This window comes from Opisthorchis viverrini (genome assembly GCF_000715545.1).
Source record: "Opisthorchis viverrini unplaced genomic scaffold opera_v5_44, whole genome shotgun sequence".
NCBI lineage: Eukaryota > Metazoa > Platyhelminthes > Trematoda > Opisthorchiida > Opisthorchiidae > Opisthorchis > Opisthorchis viverrini.
This window is the reverse complement of record NW_008751700.1, coordinates 2,263,837-2,280,721: the sequence shown is the minus strand read 5'-3', so window position 1 is coordinate 2,280,721 and position 16,885 is coordinate 2,263,837. Positions and strand designations below refer to the sequence as shown.

Sequence of the window (16,885 nt, the reverse complement as noted above, 5' to 3'; positions counted from 1 at the left end):
AGGTCCGGCCAAAAAGAGCTCTGCGAGGCAGACGGTATTCTTGCGTGCGGAATACATGTCTTAACCAGCATAAGCGTGGGTGATTCATCTATCGCGGGAGAGCTCATTTTTCCTGGTGCCGTCTGACATACCTCGAGATTACTAATCTGCTGTTCCCACCACACCCGACAAATGCCACGTAGACACCGACTGTCAAATACTGACATCTCTCGTATGTTATCTGTGCGTAGGAGGTGTCTTTGATCCATAAAGCAGTCTGGATCGCACCACAGCAACATAAACTGTGCCCTTGACAGACAAACTAACGTCAAGTGGGCGTCATGTGTGTCCGAGGTTGGCAAAAACTGCCCTGGCCTTTCTGATTCGAGAAGCAATGTCATCTCCAACCAGTCCACCGGAACTTATACAACAGACCAGGTAAACCAATTTATTTACCACGTCGATCGGCTCATTTGTAAGCATGAGGTGTGGGTTTGATCCCACTCAGTCTTGTAGCAGTACTTTACACTTAGCAGGTGTGAAGCGCATGCCAAACCATGCGGTTATTTAGAATTGTTTGCCTCTGGAAGGAGTTTGAATCGAAGAGAGCAATATTGTCCGCATGCTGAATGTCTCTGAGGGGACGTCCCGGGAGTCCTTCGACTCCCGAGATTTCAGACACAGGCAGATAAATTTCAAGCAGCATACCAATAACAAAATTGAAGAGGAAAGATGAGAGAGGACACCCTTGTCTGACACCACCGTACGCTTCGCTGACAACTGTCTTCCTTTGACCGGTTGATCGAATCAGGTGAAACAGGGCGCAGCGGAAGTTTTCTTCACCTCCTGGGTCTTTGAAACCCTCTCTTCAAGCTCCTGATTATCCGGCGTTTAGGGATCTCCGGGCGCCATTACCGTCGCTCGCTGTTGGTACGGCCTTTATCGTAGCATTAAGATATGGTAATATCGATGATAACCAGTGTTCATTTAGTCAAGTCGGACGACCTTCAGAAAGCTGAGAGCATGGCTTCTTTAACTCGCCTCCGTTCGAGCTCCAAGCAATCTTCGTCATCCGTATGACTGTGCATTTCAAGTCACTTTCTAGCCACATCAAATCATTACACTTGAGCTACTGAAGTTGATGTACGGAGCTATTCTCCTTTGGTACGCGTCATGCTGATGGAAGGCGAAGTCCCGACCAGGCCTGCATTATCACAGTCAAGCTGCGTACCCCAGAAATAATGACAATCATTAATTGACGCTATACATCCGTAACCGATAGCCGCATGGTCTAATGGGCTCCATAACTGTCTTGTCCTACAAGCAACTTGGTATGAGCATTTCTGTTGGAAGTTCGTACTATCCAGGAACAGATGGTGATTCGCATACAACTTAGAATCACTCCCCATTATCCGTACGCTCAACGTCAGCTCCAAATCTGCGACCTACCTGTGCTTCTTCCGGATTTAGTTGTCCAACTTGGGCATCCATAACATCCGCCAGGATTACTATATTAATCCTTCATGCAGACCAAAGAAGTGATGACATATCTTGGTAAAACTCATCCGTCTCACTCTCAGAACTGCTATCTGTGTGCTGACATGATAAATAAACGCGGTTTACCCACATTAAACCTAATCGAGCCAGACAACGGCACAGCGCAAAGACGACTGTTTACTGGAATTGAGTCCGGTAAGGCATTCTTTACCTTGAGATTGAGTGTAACTCCCACACCGTAAATACCAGGGGCGATTGGGTCAGGATCACTCGATGCCCAAAGAGTGAAATGTGAAACATCTAGGCTCGTCCGAAGCGGCTTGAAGAGCGCAGAGTTGAGTCTTTTTGCGCGTTTTGTGGACAACATACATTGACAGAGGGAAAAAGCAATGGATACCTGTTGTTTCATTTGACATAGATTGCGGACATTAAAGGCTACAACATGGATCAGATCTTTTTAGGTTGGTAAACGGTGATTTGGGTCTATTTTTCTGGGCGGAGGTTCAAACACGGCGTGGTGGCTAGTAAATATCAGGTGGGTTGATTGTACTGCATTTTTTGATGAGTGAGAAGGGAGTTTGGGAGAAGACCAGTGAGCAAAGATTTGCAAGGGTAAACGATACCTCCAGGTTGCCCAGGCCGGAGAAGAGGACTTAGTTGAGGTATCCTATCTTGAGACTTTGACTCAAAAGTCTGACCCACAGAGCGGCGGAAGATGTAGGGTTTCGTTCTGAACCAATGCTTCCTACCTCTGACTCAAAAATATCGACCGCGATACAGCGTTTGGTTGGGTTTTTCCGGGGAACCTTCGCGGCTTCAATGACTGACACATTTCGCTGCAAGGAGCTGGTCCGGTCTTTTGACAGATGGCATACAGCATTGCTACGTCACTTCTAATGCAGCTGCGCACTGCAGGTTACTTTTTTGCGCAGTACTAGACTCTTTTTTAAAAATTGTTTTGATAATATTTAATAATGCGGCGGCGGTAACGGTCAACCGTTGGGGCAACAGAGTGGGCGTTCTTTAGGGCCGACCTTTATTAACCCATCTTGTCTCACAGGAAGACAGCATCACTGCTTTTATAAATATGGGCATACTGATTGCCTGGGGAAACAACTTACTACCTTCAGACTCTTATCGCAGACAATAGTACAACCTTACCTCGAGACCACCTCGTAATACGATTACTCGCAGTACAGGGACTCGTTGTTTTTCTTCGGGCTGCGCTTGTTGGCCTTCCTGGCATAATCGAACTTTAAGGAACCGAGTTCCAGTCGATATAGCCTACAATATCATTGCGGTACAGAAGCCCGATCATTAAGACAAGGCGACAGTTTTAGGTATTGGGCTTCCTGAATAACCGTAAGGGATTCGAAAGAGGTCAATGACGTGAGCCACCTGCAATATATATTTAGGTATGACTCTCTCAAAATGAGGTCTGGATAGCCCGTTCCAGTTATGCTCACTGCCTAGTGTCCTCGGAAGTTTTGCCTTTTTGGCTATTTATCTTTGTCCTTAAATCTGATCAGTCTGGTTGGCCACTTGTGTTATCGTATTTGAAGACCCTTGAATCTCTGCTGTTGCTTTCGGTACATGAGTTGTATCTTCAGCAACGACCAATACAGTATAACCGCAGCCATTCGTAGACAGAAATGTAAGCAAATACAAAAAAAACTCATTTTTCATCCACTGTATGCGACGATAAACTGTCATTCACGGCTCTCTCTGTACACTAAGCAACGGGTATCAGGGCTTCGATCATATACCGCTGAGTTGGAGAGGACAGACTGTTCATTCAGAAAATATTTTGAAAAGCGTATTCAGAAAAGACCAGTAGCACGCGCCTGTCTTAAAGCGGCTGAGCGTGTCTTTCAGTCTATTATCAAACATACATGGAATGCTTTGAGAATTCCAGAGGTTCCTGCTGCTCATTAAGCACCTGGAATGATATATTCCTGTTACCGCAGCCTAGATCTCATTCCAATACTACTCGGATTAGACTTTGAATCGAGGCGTTCAAATTGAGCTCCTTTCACGAGCTAATCCTATTCTCCTCAGACCACACTTCGTATTCCTCGATACAAGACACAGACGCCAATCTGAAAAGGGATCTTGAAGACTGTCGTGAATAACACCAGTTGAGATAAAATCGAAAGAAAAACTGCTCGCTGTTAGCAAGGACAGACCAGGCTGGACTTAGGGAGGCTGTAGGGGCTTGCACCGATTATGCTCTCCACTGGATAAAGCCGACGCAAACCTCATCCAATCTAGGATGACGACTGTCCAATCACAAGTGTCGGGGGCAAGGGTTGCCACGCGCATCAGTGCCCATTTCTATCCCTCACATTAGTTATCACGTTTAAATGAGAAACGTTACAAACTCTACAATTTTGTGTCAGACCTTCAAGTGACTCCGGCTTCTTACTCGATAGTCTCAGTCCTCAAATTGGCAACAAACTGGATTCCTAGAAAAAGATACTGCAGATCTCTCGAGTCATGACAGTGAATGGTAACAACTGAAGATTAATGACTGGAATCTTCAATAGCGAATACATACTTCGGTGTGAAGCTGATTTCGCTGACAACGTAAACTAATCCAGGGAGCGGATAATGGCATCTGATCCACCATACTTTCACATACCTAAGACATCTACGTTCGGATAACGATAGCAGTGCGTGTACTCTGAAACGAATACGGATCACTTTTTGGTGCACACCGAAGTAAGCGTCCCCTTCAGGGACGCGTCGACGGGCAATGGGTAACTTGTTCAATTTAGATATGAAGAAAGTGAGGAACCGAAATACCACATGGAACTTTTGCAAGCCTCTAACGCAAGGACCGGTCTACAACAATCTCTGAATGCCCTTGGGGCCAAACGCGTACACATGTTAAAATATCCACGGTGGATATCACAGAAACAAAGAAGGAAAATGAACAAGACCTGTTAATTGGAGACGATTCATTGATATTCAACTTGGTTCTATGGAATGAGCTGGCTGTTTTCAACATGGTTCAGGATTGAGCGAAAATGGAACCGTTGAAGTAACACAAAAGCCCAGGATCGAACTTCTTACACAGCAGCAGGAAACAAGGTACGAATGGTTTACAAGACGAACTGAAAGGCCATAATCGTGTGCGGATCACCCTCTGTATGCGAGACCTTCTTGATGTCTTCCGTACGAAACATAAGGTGCTGTACGCCAAATCCCGCCACCGTGTAAAGGTCTACGGGAAGGTCTCTCCTGAGTTCACCACATCCAGTGGTGTCCGACAGGGCTGTCCTCTTTTACCTTTCCTCTTCAACTTCGTCACTGATGCGACCATGGAAGACTCACTACCAGCCTCTAATGCCTGTGGGGTCGAAGTCCTCCTTGGGCCTCCGCTCACAGATATCGAGTACGCAGACGACATAGCTCGTCTGGGATCTGATCCCGTGGTAATGCAAACAATATTAAATAGTCTAAATAATTCTACCTCGCGGTTCGGCATGCGCTTCACACCTGCAAAGTGTAAAGTGCTACTGCAAGACTGGGTGGACTCGAACCCTAGCCTCGTGCTTGCGGATGAACCAATTGAGGTAGTAGACAAATTTGTTTACCTGTCCAGCTGCATCAGTCCCGGTGGTCTCACGAAAGATGAAATTTCCATCCGGATTGGGAAGGCCAGAGCAGCTTTTGCGAACCTACGTCACCTGTGGCGTAGGCGTGATATCAGCCTCTCTGTCAAGGGTCGACTTTACAATGCTGCGGTGCGCTCCATATTGCTATATGGATCAGAAACCTGGCCGCTGCGCGCCGAGGACGTCAAAAGACTTTCAGTGTTTGACCATCGATGCCTTCGGAGCATTGCCCGAATCTGGTGAGAACACCGGATCAGCAATTCTGAAGTACGTCTAATTGTGTTCGGAAGAAATAACTCACCCTCGATAGATGAACTGATCACACTGCATAAGTTGCGCTGGCTTGGCCACGTGTTGCTTATGCCAGCCGGCCGACTTCCTCGAAGGGCTCTTTCCTCACAACCACGTGAAGGGTGGAACAGAGCCAGAGGCGGTCTAACAATGACTTGGCAGCGAAGTATGAAAGCCATTACCAGCAAACTCAGCTGCGCTGGTCACTGCCGTCTTCCTAGATGGGGACCCCGAGACGGGCCACATCAATGGCCAGAGACATTGTCAGATAGGGCCCAGTCGCACTCTCAATGGCGATCGTGCATCCAAGCTATTGCCTTCAATGCATAGCTTCTTTTCCAACACCCCTTCACTTGACAGCCCACTGACAATGCACCAAATTATCAGCTACCGCCTGTAATGCGCAGCTACCTACCCGTCCCCCCCAAATCATCGGTGAACGAAACTGCGGCAGCTACAACCACTGTACGACAAGTAAGCGGTTATTACAGCTGACAATGATGATGATGATGACGAAACCTATAAACCGAAAGTCCACCATCTTTTGCTGATGAACTACAAAAAAACGGCTGAAGGTTTCAACAATCGCCATGAAGTTCTGGCAGCTTTGAATTATCGCTTGTTAAATACAAATATAACAATCGACGTAGAACTGAATGGGATCAATCGCTGTAAGAACTATTTTTGGAGTCGGGCGGCTCAGTCACTAGAGAAGCATAATGGATCTGCCTAGAACGTTCTGATCGCCCGGACCAATTCTTCAGTCACATGAAAACGTTTCATACCTAGATGAATACTCGAACAGTGATCTGAAAATCTATATCGACGGTATTCAGCTCAGAATAAAACCTCTTGTGAGTGGAGGCGCTCCAGAATTTCGAAATTGGCTGTCTACTTAGATCGAGAGACCCTTCTACCAAAGTCAAAGACTTCTGCAACTTTTCTGAAGTGGAATTTTGGCGCCCGGTTAAGGATGATCTCTCTTTGGCTGCGGTGTAACTGGTCCCGTAATACCTGTCTTATGCTTGTTTCCCGGAGTTCAACTTCACTCACCCAAATTTTAGCTAGATGGTTTTGAGACATTGCGCTTCATGTATTCATTCTATCCTGAGAGACACTATCCAGAAATTTGATACCCAGTACTGAACTATACACGGGAGTTGCTCAAGTCATGGCGGTATTTGGTCAGTCTGAGAAACGCTTCTGGATAAATCATTATTTGAGTACGGACATCACGTTCGCTATGCTTTGGGCTCTTACACTATTTTCACTACTTTAAAACAGAAAGATCTGGAAAACATGTGGACAATTTCAGGATCTTGGCTGGTGTTCTTTCAACCGCTAGCGCGAAAACTTCCAAACTAAGTCACGTAGCAGAATCCTGAACACGGCAAATTAAACATTATTGGATTGTATTGCACTCTGGCACAGCTCCACAAGTGAGTTCACTTCAGAACGAATGCGCGAAGTGCACATCTCAAAACAATTCATCTGTGATTTGTCAAATGAAGTTTGAAGCTGAGGACACTCTCGGCTTTGTTGTTGGGGCAGCATCCTCGTAAGTTTTAAAGAACTAAGACTTCAATTTTAGATGAGAGCAAGACATGCTACTCGACGGAACGGCTTGCAGGGTGACTATCAGCATTGGGCATGAAGATCTTCAAAAAGGTAGTTCAGTGCAATGCTGTAAGTTAGGCAGGCTGTTTGGGTGCAACTCATCATCTCATTCCAACTTCCAACATAGGGATTTACATCAATTCCTAACCAAGCGATTTCATTGGATCGACGTTATGTGGTAAGGAATCCACCTAGCACAGATGAACATTGGTTTCATTTTCTGAGAGCACTTGCCTAACGTTGTAATTCTATGGATCACCACAGTGTTAACCACAGGTTTAATGGGTTATCCACTATCACCTTGACTCTTCTTTTTTGGTGTGCTCCGGGCTGACATACTGAAGGAATGCAGATCGCCTTGGAAATTCAAGCAATTGAAGAATGACGCCGCTACCTCGATCATAAACGGGTAACTGTTGATCACGACAATGATTACGGCGACTTGTTTATGCCAACTGGTGGCGGAAATCAGATATCCGCACTTTCACACTCCAATTCTTCTCTGGTCAACATCGGCATCAAGGTCTTCCCTTCAGCACCGTAAATAGGCTTACTCAAGCAGTCTGTCCCTTGTCTACTTTACGCAGCTATCCAGTGGTCTGGCCAATAATAACTGGTAAGGCAGATTAGGACAACAACCATTCAAGTTAAATTTTGATGTTCCAATACATCACGCTTCACGCTGATTGTAGCCTAAGTGTCTGGGCGAACAAGTTGGACAGCCTTCGCCTGTATGATGCTCTTGAAATTGATACCACTCCTCGGGCAATTATTACTCGAGACGGTAAGTTTAGAATATCGTTATTGAAGTGAATGTGCACACCAAAAGTCAACATAAACATGTAAGATTATCCTTACCTGCTCGAACCCTTTTAGCCCCTTCTTTTTTCCGATTGTGACCAAATCTTCCAAAATCAGCTTTGCCACCCCCTTGTGCCTGCAAACTTCAACAATATCAAGTTGCGCGATTCGAATGACACCAAACAACTCGATTAACTGTGTTAAATACTGAGTGCGCAGTTGCTTAAAATCTGGCACGACTACACCAACGGCAAAATTGTACAGCGGCTGGCCATCCACGAAGATGTTGATCACCAGCGGGCTTAGTGCGTAGATTTGCTCAACCTTTTCCGGTGATACGTATTCTCCTTGAGCCAGTTTGAACACATTTTTACACCGGTCAACAATTTTAAGTACCCCATTCTGCGAAAAACAGAAAAGGAATAATGGCCTGTAGCAGATGGATCTTTGGGGATCTTCTGGTAAAATCTCACATTTGTTGACAATTGTTTCTCGGGTTCTTAAGCTGGCTCTATGAAATATTATAGGTAAACTAAATTACGGAATGAGCAACTGTCCCACAATGCTACCACTGAATTTATGCGAGGACGTTAAATGACAACCAGAATGAAAAGCGCGAAACCAATGTGATATGAAATGTACCTTAGTCCAGCATCCAATATCACCCAGACGAATGAAGCCTTCCTCGTCCAACAGTTCTTGTGTATTGTCATCGTCCTGGAAATATCCGATGGTACACGCATCGGATTTCGCGCAAACCTAGCCAGAAAAAGTAATCTGTATCAATTAGATCCCCATTAAATACAGTCGCAAAATGCCATCCAAACACTCACTAACAGACAATGAATTAGTTACAAATAGGAGACTGTAGTAAAATATCAGTCGAATTCAACTGGCTGGTGTTTTGTTGCAATTTTACAATACTTTAAAAGAGATTTTTGAGTGAATTCATCGAAGTTACCTGACGGAAGCGTTACCTAGCAATGGTTTCTGCACAACTGACCAACTGCATTCCCCATTTACCTAACCTCATGAACTCGACTATAATAAACGCAGACTTAACATATTAATTCAAAAATAATGATGGCTTAGTTTCCACACGTATTGCGAAAGCAATGAAGAGACAAAACTCTAATTAAAATAAACCAAACAATGTATATGTGTCCCGAGTTCTGTACCGAGTGTCTACTAGTAAGGATAGGCATTTACTGGGCGGGAAGAATTATTCCCCACGAAACCTGTCATGCCAACAGGTTTCCAAAGAATCACATCAGAATGGAATAAAAAAATACGATTTTTTTACGGTACAAGAAGGCAAGCTGATAGCGATAAGGCACGTCAGGTGTTACAAACAGACTTAGACTGCATTCATACAGCATAAGAGATGTGTGAGCTCCGTTTTAATCAAGGAGCTATAGGTAATCAAGAAGCTATTCTGCCTCATTTGTTGCATGTAAGACTATCCGCAGCTGTCTTAGCAAGTGCATTTGCATAACACAGCCAACATAACAAGAAGAAATCCTCCGAGTACTTCATACAGTACTTCACACAATACTGGGCAACTAGAAATACCAAGAGCAAGAATACACAAATAGAACATAGAGACTGACATCCCGGTCAGTAGACACTTTCCAGAAACAAGCCACCTTCTAAGTACTGAAAATACCTGCGAAGTCTTGTCTTATAAATCAAATTCCTTATATCTAAGCAACATTAAGGCACTTCTCAAGTACCTCAGCCAACTTTTCTATTTCATAGGACTATGTAGTATACGGCTTATGCGTTCTGGATTTGACCGCGTAGTACTTTGTCGCCGAGTGAATACAAGCTCCTTCCAGAAGCTCCCAACAACCTCACATTCTACTTTGGATCCACTAACTGTAGTAGTATTCAACCGAACGTTTAAGATCACCTAAAACCAATCCTTTATTGCATTCTATTCTACAAGCTACATTTGAAGTTAGGCCTTGTGTCAATTTGTGCGAAGTTACCAAGCGATAATGACGAAACCATCTAATCGGTCAGTACCAAAGTAAAATGGCCCGGTATTTCAGGCCGTGATTCCCAATCAAGGTGACTCCAGATTCCTCATTTCTCATTCCTGGTACAGCATATTCCCGCAGCTGCGTTGTGTGAAGCTCAACCTAATCTGCATCATCAACGAGCTTTCGTAACCTATCCCGCTTATGATAACGGAGTAAAATGTCACATCGTTCCTAATATCAATATTTTCGATAGGATAGCCAATTATTCTCTCTCTCTATCTATTAAGTTTATCCCTAAGCCTTCAAGGGTGTTTGGTATCGAGAAAGGCGATACCCCAAATCCGCCCATAGGGATGCATCAGAGATGGAATTTTACTTTTGTGATTTATCTGTGTGCCTCTCTAGGTACGTTTAGCATTTTGATCAACTAACCGAAGTCTGAAATAAAAAAATTCAAATTGTCCAATCTCCATCGGTGTTCAAGTCCAAATAAAGATGAAACATCTTTTATCTGTTCAAATCGATTTTTCAGAATGACTTAGAAAAACAAAACGTTGAGTGATTCATAGCGAATACGTGTATCGATCTATTCGGAATTGTGAATAATTAAAACTTGCTTATTTTCTCAAAGTTACGGAATTTAATAGATATACAATCAAAGTACCAGTTCCTGGTTCCAAATCAACCTAAATCGCGGTATAAAATAGAAAAATCAATGTCTGGCAGTATGTGATCGAGGCCCACGATCGTTCTATACAACTATATAGATCCTTCGAACAGCTGATCACCAAAAAACCACGTTACTATGACAGGTTCACAGCTTCCCTGTACAACTCTACCACAAGCGACAAGTCCTACTGAACTTTAAACAAGTGACCGCGCGGTTCAGACGCGACATATAATCGATTTGAGCAAGACTCCATCCAGAATGAGCGTCGTGATCCGTGCATTCTTATCTGTCTGTGTTACTGATGGATGCAAACTGCGCATGTAAAGATTTGCAAGGCGCTGTGTACAGTAAACCGAAGAAAGAATTATGGAAGGATGTAGGACAAGCAACACAACAGAGTAGGTTAAGTTCTGTGGTCATATCCGTTTGGTAAATTGATTCAACTCTGAACAGAGCACTACATACTGAGGACTACGAATTAACCGTTGCAATGGCAGATGGAATCGTCAATATAAGATTATATGGACATACTGTTTGGGCGGTATTCACAAAGTTCCTGTATGACCAGAATCAATTTACCTCTCCGAACCCGTCACGTTCGGCATCCATGTTCATGTCCGGGACATTTATCAACTTCACTTGAACTCCAGGCGCTACGGAGCCCACATGACTACCATCAATATCGGTCGGGAGCGTCATTGTAACCAGTCCTCCTGCTTCAGTGGATCCGAAGAACTCCATCACCTGAGGAGATGGTGTATAAATAACTGACTTATTCAAATCAGAAAGTTTTGGAATTTAGATATTGTCCAAGTAGTGGGCTTCGGAGAAGATTTACACAACGTAATCGTTCCCAAGTCGCTATCCAGATGAGAGATTTCGCCTGACATTCCGTTTAAAAATTAGTACCTAACTTTAAATACGATGGAGCAAAAACAGGAAGTCGTTGTCGGTAAGGAATGGCTACCACTTATTCTAAATTATCGGCCTAAGAATTCGTTATTTACTTAAGCGATCGACATCAGACCGAAGGACTTAAGCGCTCCAAGTGATTTACGTGCAGCTAGGTACTTCGAGTGAAAATATTTACCGTTCGACGCCACTGTGACAAGCACTGATAACCTAATTGATAAAGCAATACGTGCATCTTATAATGTGTTTTACGACTATTTTAAATATTCATTGAGGGTGAATCCAAAGTTTCTTACTACCAACCGCCTCATTACACCTGGTCACCAGGCTGTATACCTACGCCTGTGAATCTATACATATTAGGTAAAGAAACGGAACTTAAATCAGATTAAAATTAGCCAGGCACTTGGGTAAATTTCTGGTATGATAATCACTGAGAAAACCCTTAGAGAATCTAAAGTAGTTACTATAAATACCATCATTCCAGTGAAACAAACCTGTGTTATGTCGGTGAGACAGATAGCCTTCAAGGTTATTTATAAACAAATTCGTCTTAATTCCGAATCCATAGCACATGACAGAGTCATGTTGGGGGACCAAACGCATAATAAATTAAAGGTTCGTTGCGTCAATGTTTCGGTGTACTGTCTTAAGTGAGAGTGAGGAGTTCATTTCACAACTTGCGGATGACAGCTCTAGGAAGAACACAGAGAACGCAAGCTAATAGAGACGGAGTGTTCAACAGAGAATTTCGTAAACATATTTGATCCAACCTATTGAGTTCGAATAGCTAGCGCAACATGATTGGCTAGAGGACCCGACTGTGTAAGAGACCAACAGTTTGTTCTTACTAATAATAAGCGCAAGCATTGTCAGTCGCACTACATTCACCGCATCGATGGGCGCAAAAACTCCGCAAAGCCGCCTCAAGCCGCTTCGTATTCAGGTGTCGGTGTCATCTGGTTTTTGGATGGACCGCTGACAGGATCGCGGCACAAATGGAATAGTGGAGACTAAATGACGGATCAAGAAATTCTCTGATAGACGGCGGCAGAAAGAATTTTACATTAGTCGGTAAGACTTCTCAAGCCAAGCACAAAACCGACCCAAACTCCCCAAGATGCCCACAGCAGACTGAAGCAGAATTTGCTGACAGAAATACGGGATATACAGCCCAAGTAATTAAAAAACTGCTGACACAACAGAGAAGCACCAACTAAGCTACCATGGATAGGCTGTCTAAGCGACAAATTAAACTATTTCTGGACCTTCCCCTAACTATCGAAGAGATCCGGCAGGCGCAAATGCAGCTGTGGAGTGGCAAGATAGATGAGGGATACATAACTGCAGCAAACTCTTCAAGTGTGATGATTCTACCTATACGGAATACAGTTTTCGACTGAGTGCTGTGATTTGGCAATACAATAAAGCTCCATCAGAGCCCAAGAATATCGTGATTTCACCACTCTGCAGAAGGAAAGGAGACCGAAACTCACCCAGCTACTACAGCGTTATCATCCTTCAGAGCTGCGTGGATAAGCTTCTGGCACTCGGGATATTCAGCCTGACCGCTTAAATGATTGACACGTAGCCCAGAAGAACAATGCGGGTTTTGGGCTGATCGTAGCATAGCGGATCTGATATTTGCTGCACAGTAGCTTCTAGTAACAATTCACAACTGTCCCACAGTCTACTCATAGACTTCAGAAAAGCGACTGAATCTTCCAACCAAGAGATACTGTGGACAGTCCTTTCTAAATACGACTGTCTTTCTAAAATTTATCAGCCGTACATAATAACATAAGGGGAAAGATGCAAACGAATGGGTTGGCCTCAGGTTGATTCGAAATCCTCACTTGCGTAAAACATGGGTGTGTCTTTGCCCCAGCTCCCCTCAATTTCCACCTAACGGCAATCATATGTAGGGCTTCCGTAAACGACTATACTGGTGTACATTTTAGGAATCGGCTTGATTGCTATCAAAAATTTTAGGGGAGGGGTCCGATCCACCAGAACAAGAGGCACATCCTCGTATATGCGACCGAATGCGTTCGGTTTTCAAGTGCACATGATAAGGTGCTGAGAAAAATGTTTGAATGCCACCACACAATTCGCTTAAGTGCTGATGCGAAAAAGACTTTCGTTCCACGCCAGCCCGTACCAGCTGGAGTTCCCAATACTACTTCGTGCATTAAAACTAGAATAAAATTTGTAGACAACTGCCAGGATTTCTGCTATTTCGGAAGCACATTGTCCGTTAGTTTGACATCCTGTAATGCTAAGACTTTTGTGACCTTTGTCAAATCCGAGAAACAAGTGTGGGAGAAATAGAGCCTGCTGATGGAGACCAAGGTGCACGTCCGCAAGCTGATGGCTCTATTCGCCCTCTTGCATGGGAGTGAGAAACTCTAATGTACCGGTACGACAGTCTATGTTTGATCGAGGAAACTACTCACAAGGTTGCTGAAAACTTTTCGACATACAGTGTCTGAGGCAAATACTTGACTCTTGCTGGACTGAGTTAGTACTGCGGTCCTCGGACGGACGAGCCGTAAGAGAATTGAGGCCACGGCTATATGTGACTGTCTATAGTGGTAGTAAAACTTTCACTGAACGAACTGAAACAGGACTCCGAAGTAGCTTCCATTACGGTGAACTGGATACAACGAGCGGAACCCTGGTCGGTGAAACACTCCACTTCTGAGCACCTCGATCAAAAGTCCGAAGGCTATTTAGATGGATCTTGTGAACATGGGGGCAGATGCAGATACCTGCTAGTTTCCGTCGACCTTGTAAGTATTGTCCTATGGAAGAATAGCACCTTAGCTTCAAGGTAGCCAACTCCAACTGCAGTTATATAAAAGCAATATGGATAATATCTTGTGATTTTATGATACAGTATATCCAACTTAAAGCCTGAATAGTTAGCTTGGCATTGAATCGGAAAAGTTAACTGCATTAAAGAGCAGTTGAAGACCAGCTAGATGTATTATCCGTTATATAGTGACGAATACTACTGATGAAACCAGCAAGTAATACTTGTCTGCAGTCCCAAAAGTCACTTTCACAGCTAACTTACAACGTCCCGCTTTTCGCCTGCATAAACGTATGTAACAACCGCAAAATATCAGGTCACATATCGGTAAAGAAGAGAACTTAAAATCATTCATCAAGTTTGCCGGTACTAATGTTGTCGGTTGTTCAGATTTCTCTTTATTCCCACTTGATATGACACATGACACACATGTGTGGTTGCGCCTGCCTACGTTTGTCTTTAATGTACAATTCAGCATCAAAGCAGGAACACAATCCATCCATTCACAGTGCTTTTGGCTATCAAAATGACGACGCCTTATATAACTTACAGCCTTGCGTACTCTCGGTTTTGAGAGTTTTTTAATACATATTCTGTGGTTGTGGCTGAGACACTTACTGGACAGGAGAAGGCTGCCTTTACAAACTGGAGCACCTCAGATTGCAGTGGAGCACTTCCACTTGCAACGAACTGTATCCGACCTCCGAATTGCCCCCGAAGTTCACGGAAAAAGAAGCGATCAAGAAAACCGGCTCGGCGAAAAACCCCCCTAGAAAAGTAAAGCAAAATTGGAGGATGTGTGCATATGACAAGCGCGTGGCGACAATAATGAAGTGAGCCGAAATTCTGCTACCCGTTGAGACATTTCGACCTCCGTTATTTACCGCATTTGCAATCTATATGGTAAACCCTTCATAGTGAACATTTCAGAATGAAGTTTTATGGGGTCACTAACTGATGTCCTCATAAAAATACAAGGATACTATTTTCGCAAATAAAAATAAATGATCCCTACAATGTACCGCAAACGAGAAGGCTAATACAAGTCATGCAATTTATCGACAACTTATTCACCAATCTAGCCTAAGAGACGGCGAAACCAGTTATTGGACAGTTGTCAGTACGTTAGAGATGAATACTAATGTGGTTTAAATCACATAGAGTTGGGCCCTAGACGTAAATTGTTGACACATGGCAATGAAGCCGCAAAATGATGAAGAACTCGAGAAATTGGCTTTGGAAATGATTAACGGGATTGGACTTCGGGTCGTTCGTGTATACTCACGAAGAAGAGGCCATACTCACGTCAAACTTGTCACACTATCTTACTACGGCCGACAATTCGGGAAGGGTTTTGTCCACTAGGTGTTTCATAAAGTCGATTCTCGTTATTGGTGGAGCATTATGCTTACTTTGGCGAATTTTTCGCAGTGCAGTCAGAGAGCTGTCTTTTCATTCTGTCTAAGTAGATTGGTGCATTCGAATTTGTCAACACGGTTAAGGATGTACAATCGTGTACAGGTGTAAACAGCATTCTTTTATTTTTGCCGTAAACGTAAGGTTATCTTTACCGCACTTTGTAGCCGGCGACTGATTTGGATCTATGATTATCGTCTCTTGATTACATCGGAAATTTTTTTCTTTGGAACAGAATCTGGCGTTGATTGACTGTGAACAGAACCAGCAGCGTAAAGTTTCTTCGTAGCACTGCCTTGTACACTGAGGCTCGGATTCGCAGACGTGTAGAGGGCCTATCTGGTGAGCTTTGGTGGCGCGAGTTCAAACGAAGATTCTGCTAAAGCTCAGAAGGTGGAATCGCACAAGATGCATGTATATTTCTCACTATTCATAGACTGCCTGATTCTCTAGCAGTCAGTTGTATTGCCGGAGAAAATGCCACTAATTTTTTTTCGACTCCATAGCTGACTTTAAACAAGTTCAAGCCCAGATAATTTGGTTCTCAGCTTTCAAGCACTCCTTCTTCAGGAAAATTCTCACAAAGTGAAGAACTTTGCCAGAAGTAATTGTTATTTAACACTGCTAACCTAACAACAGAAAGTCAATGCAGCTAATGTCTCACCTTTTTTGTTCTGCGCATTTTCTTTTCACAGCCAAATTGTACAATTGTCTCGTAAACCAGCTTAATTCCATGTTTTGAAGTGCTTCTTTATACACCCGGTTTAGAATACGAGGCACGGCAAAGAAGAACGTGGGACGATAATAACACAAGTCTTTCCTCAATCCCGTCAAATCTTTGGTGAGAAATGCTATCTGCGTCCCTTTCAGGAGGCACACGGTCTGGAAACCAGAGAGGAAAAGAAACATGGCTGAATAAGAGAAATGCACTTTTTCTAAAGTCAGGTATATGGTTATTTGTCAGCCAAAATTGGAAATCATACTGAAGTCTTTCCTTTCTCCATCAAAGCAAAATAATCAATTGTTCAATTCGATAATTAATTGTTCAACGCCACTTTCTGTGCAGTCCAGACGAGATTATCCTTTACATTTTCACAGGTCGGTCAATCCAACATCCCGCTTGTTCAGCTAGGATTTTCGGGTTGAACGTTTGCTTTGGGGTAATTCTAGTAGATTGTGTGCAATTCGGTTTCACACATGGACGGCTTGTTCGGGACCTCTAACTCATTACTCAACCTACATTCTGGATTAGCTAGATTCTAATTGGCCTCATAATAACCAT

At 43.6% G+C, this 16,885-nt stretch overlaps 1 protein-coding gene across 1 annotated transcript in view; it reads right to left on the bottom strand.

Annotated features, from left to right (window-relative positions):
• Positions 1-7,829: 7,829 nt before the first annotated feature.
• The window catches only part of T265_13191 (hypothetical protein), a gene marked incomplete at both ends in the record, with an annotated part of 35,620 nt that continues 26,564 nt past the window's right edge, over positions 7,830-16,885 (bottom strand). Inside the window, 2 exons of the mRNA XM_009167656.1 lie at positions 7,830-8,235; positions 14,738-15,033. Of these exons, the coding sequence (XP_009165920.1) occupies positions 7,830-8,235; positions 14,738-15,033 (702 nt within the window). The remainder of the gene's footprint in view (positions 8,236-14,737; positions 15,034-16,885) is intronic.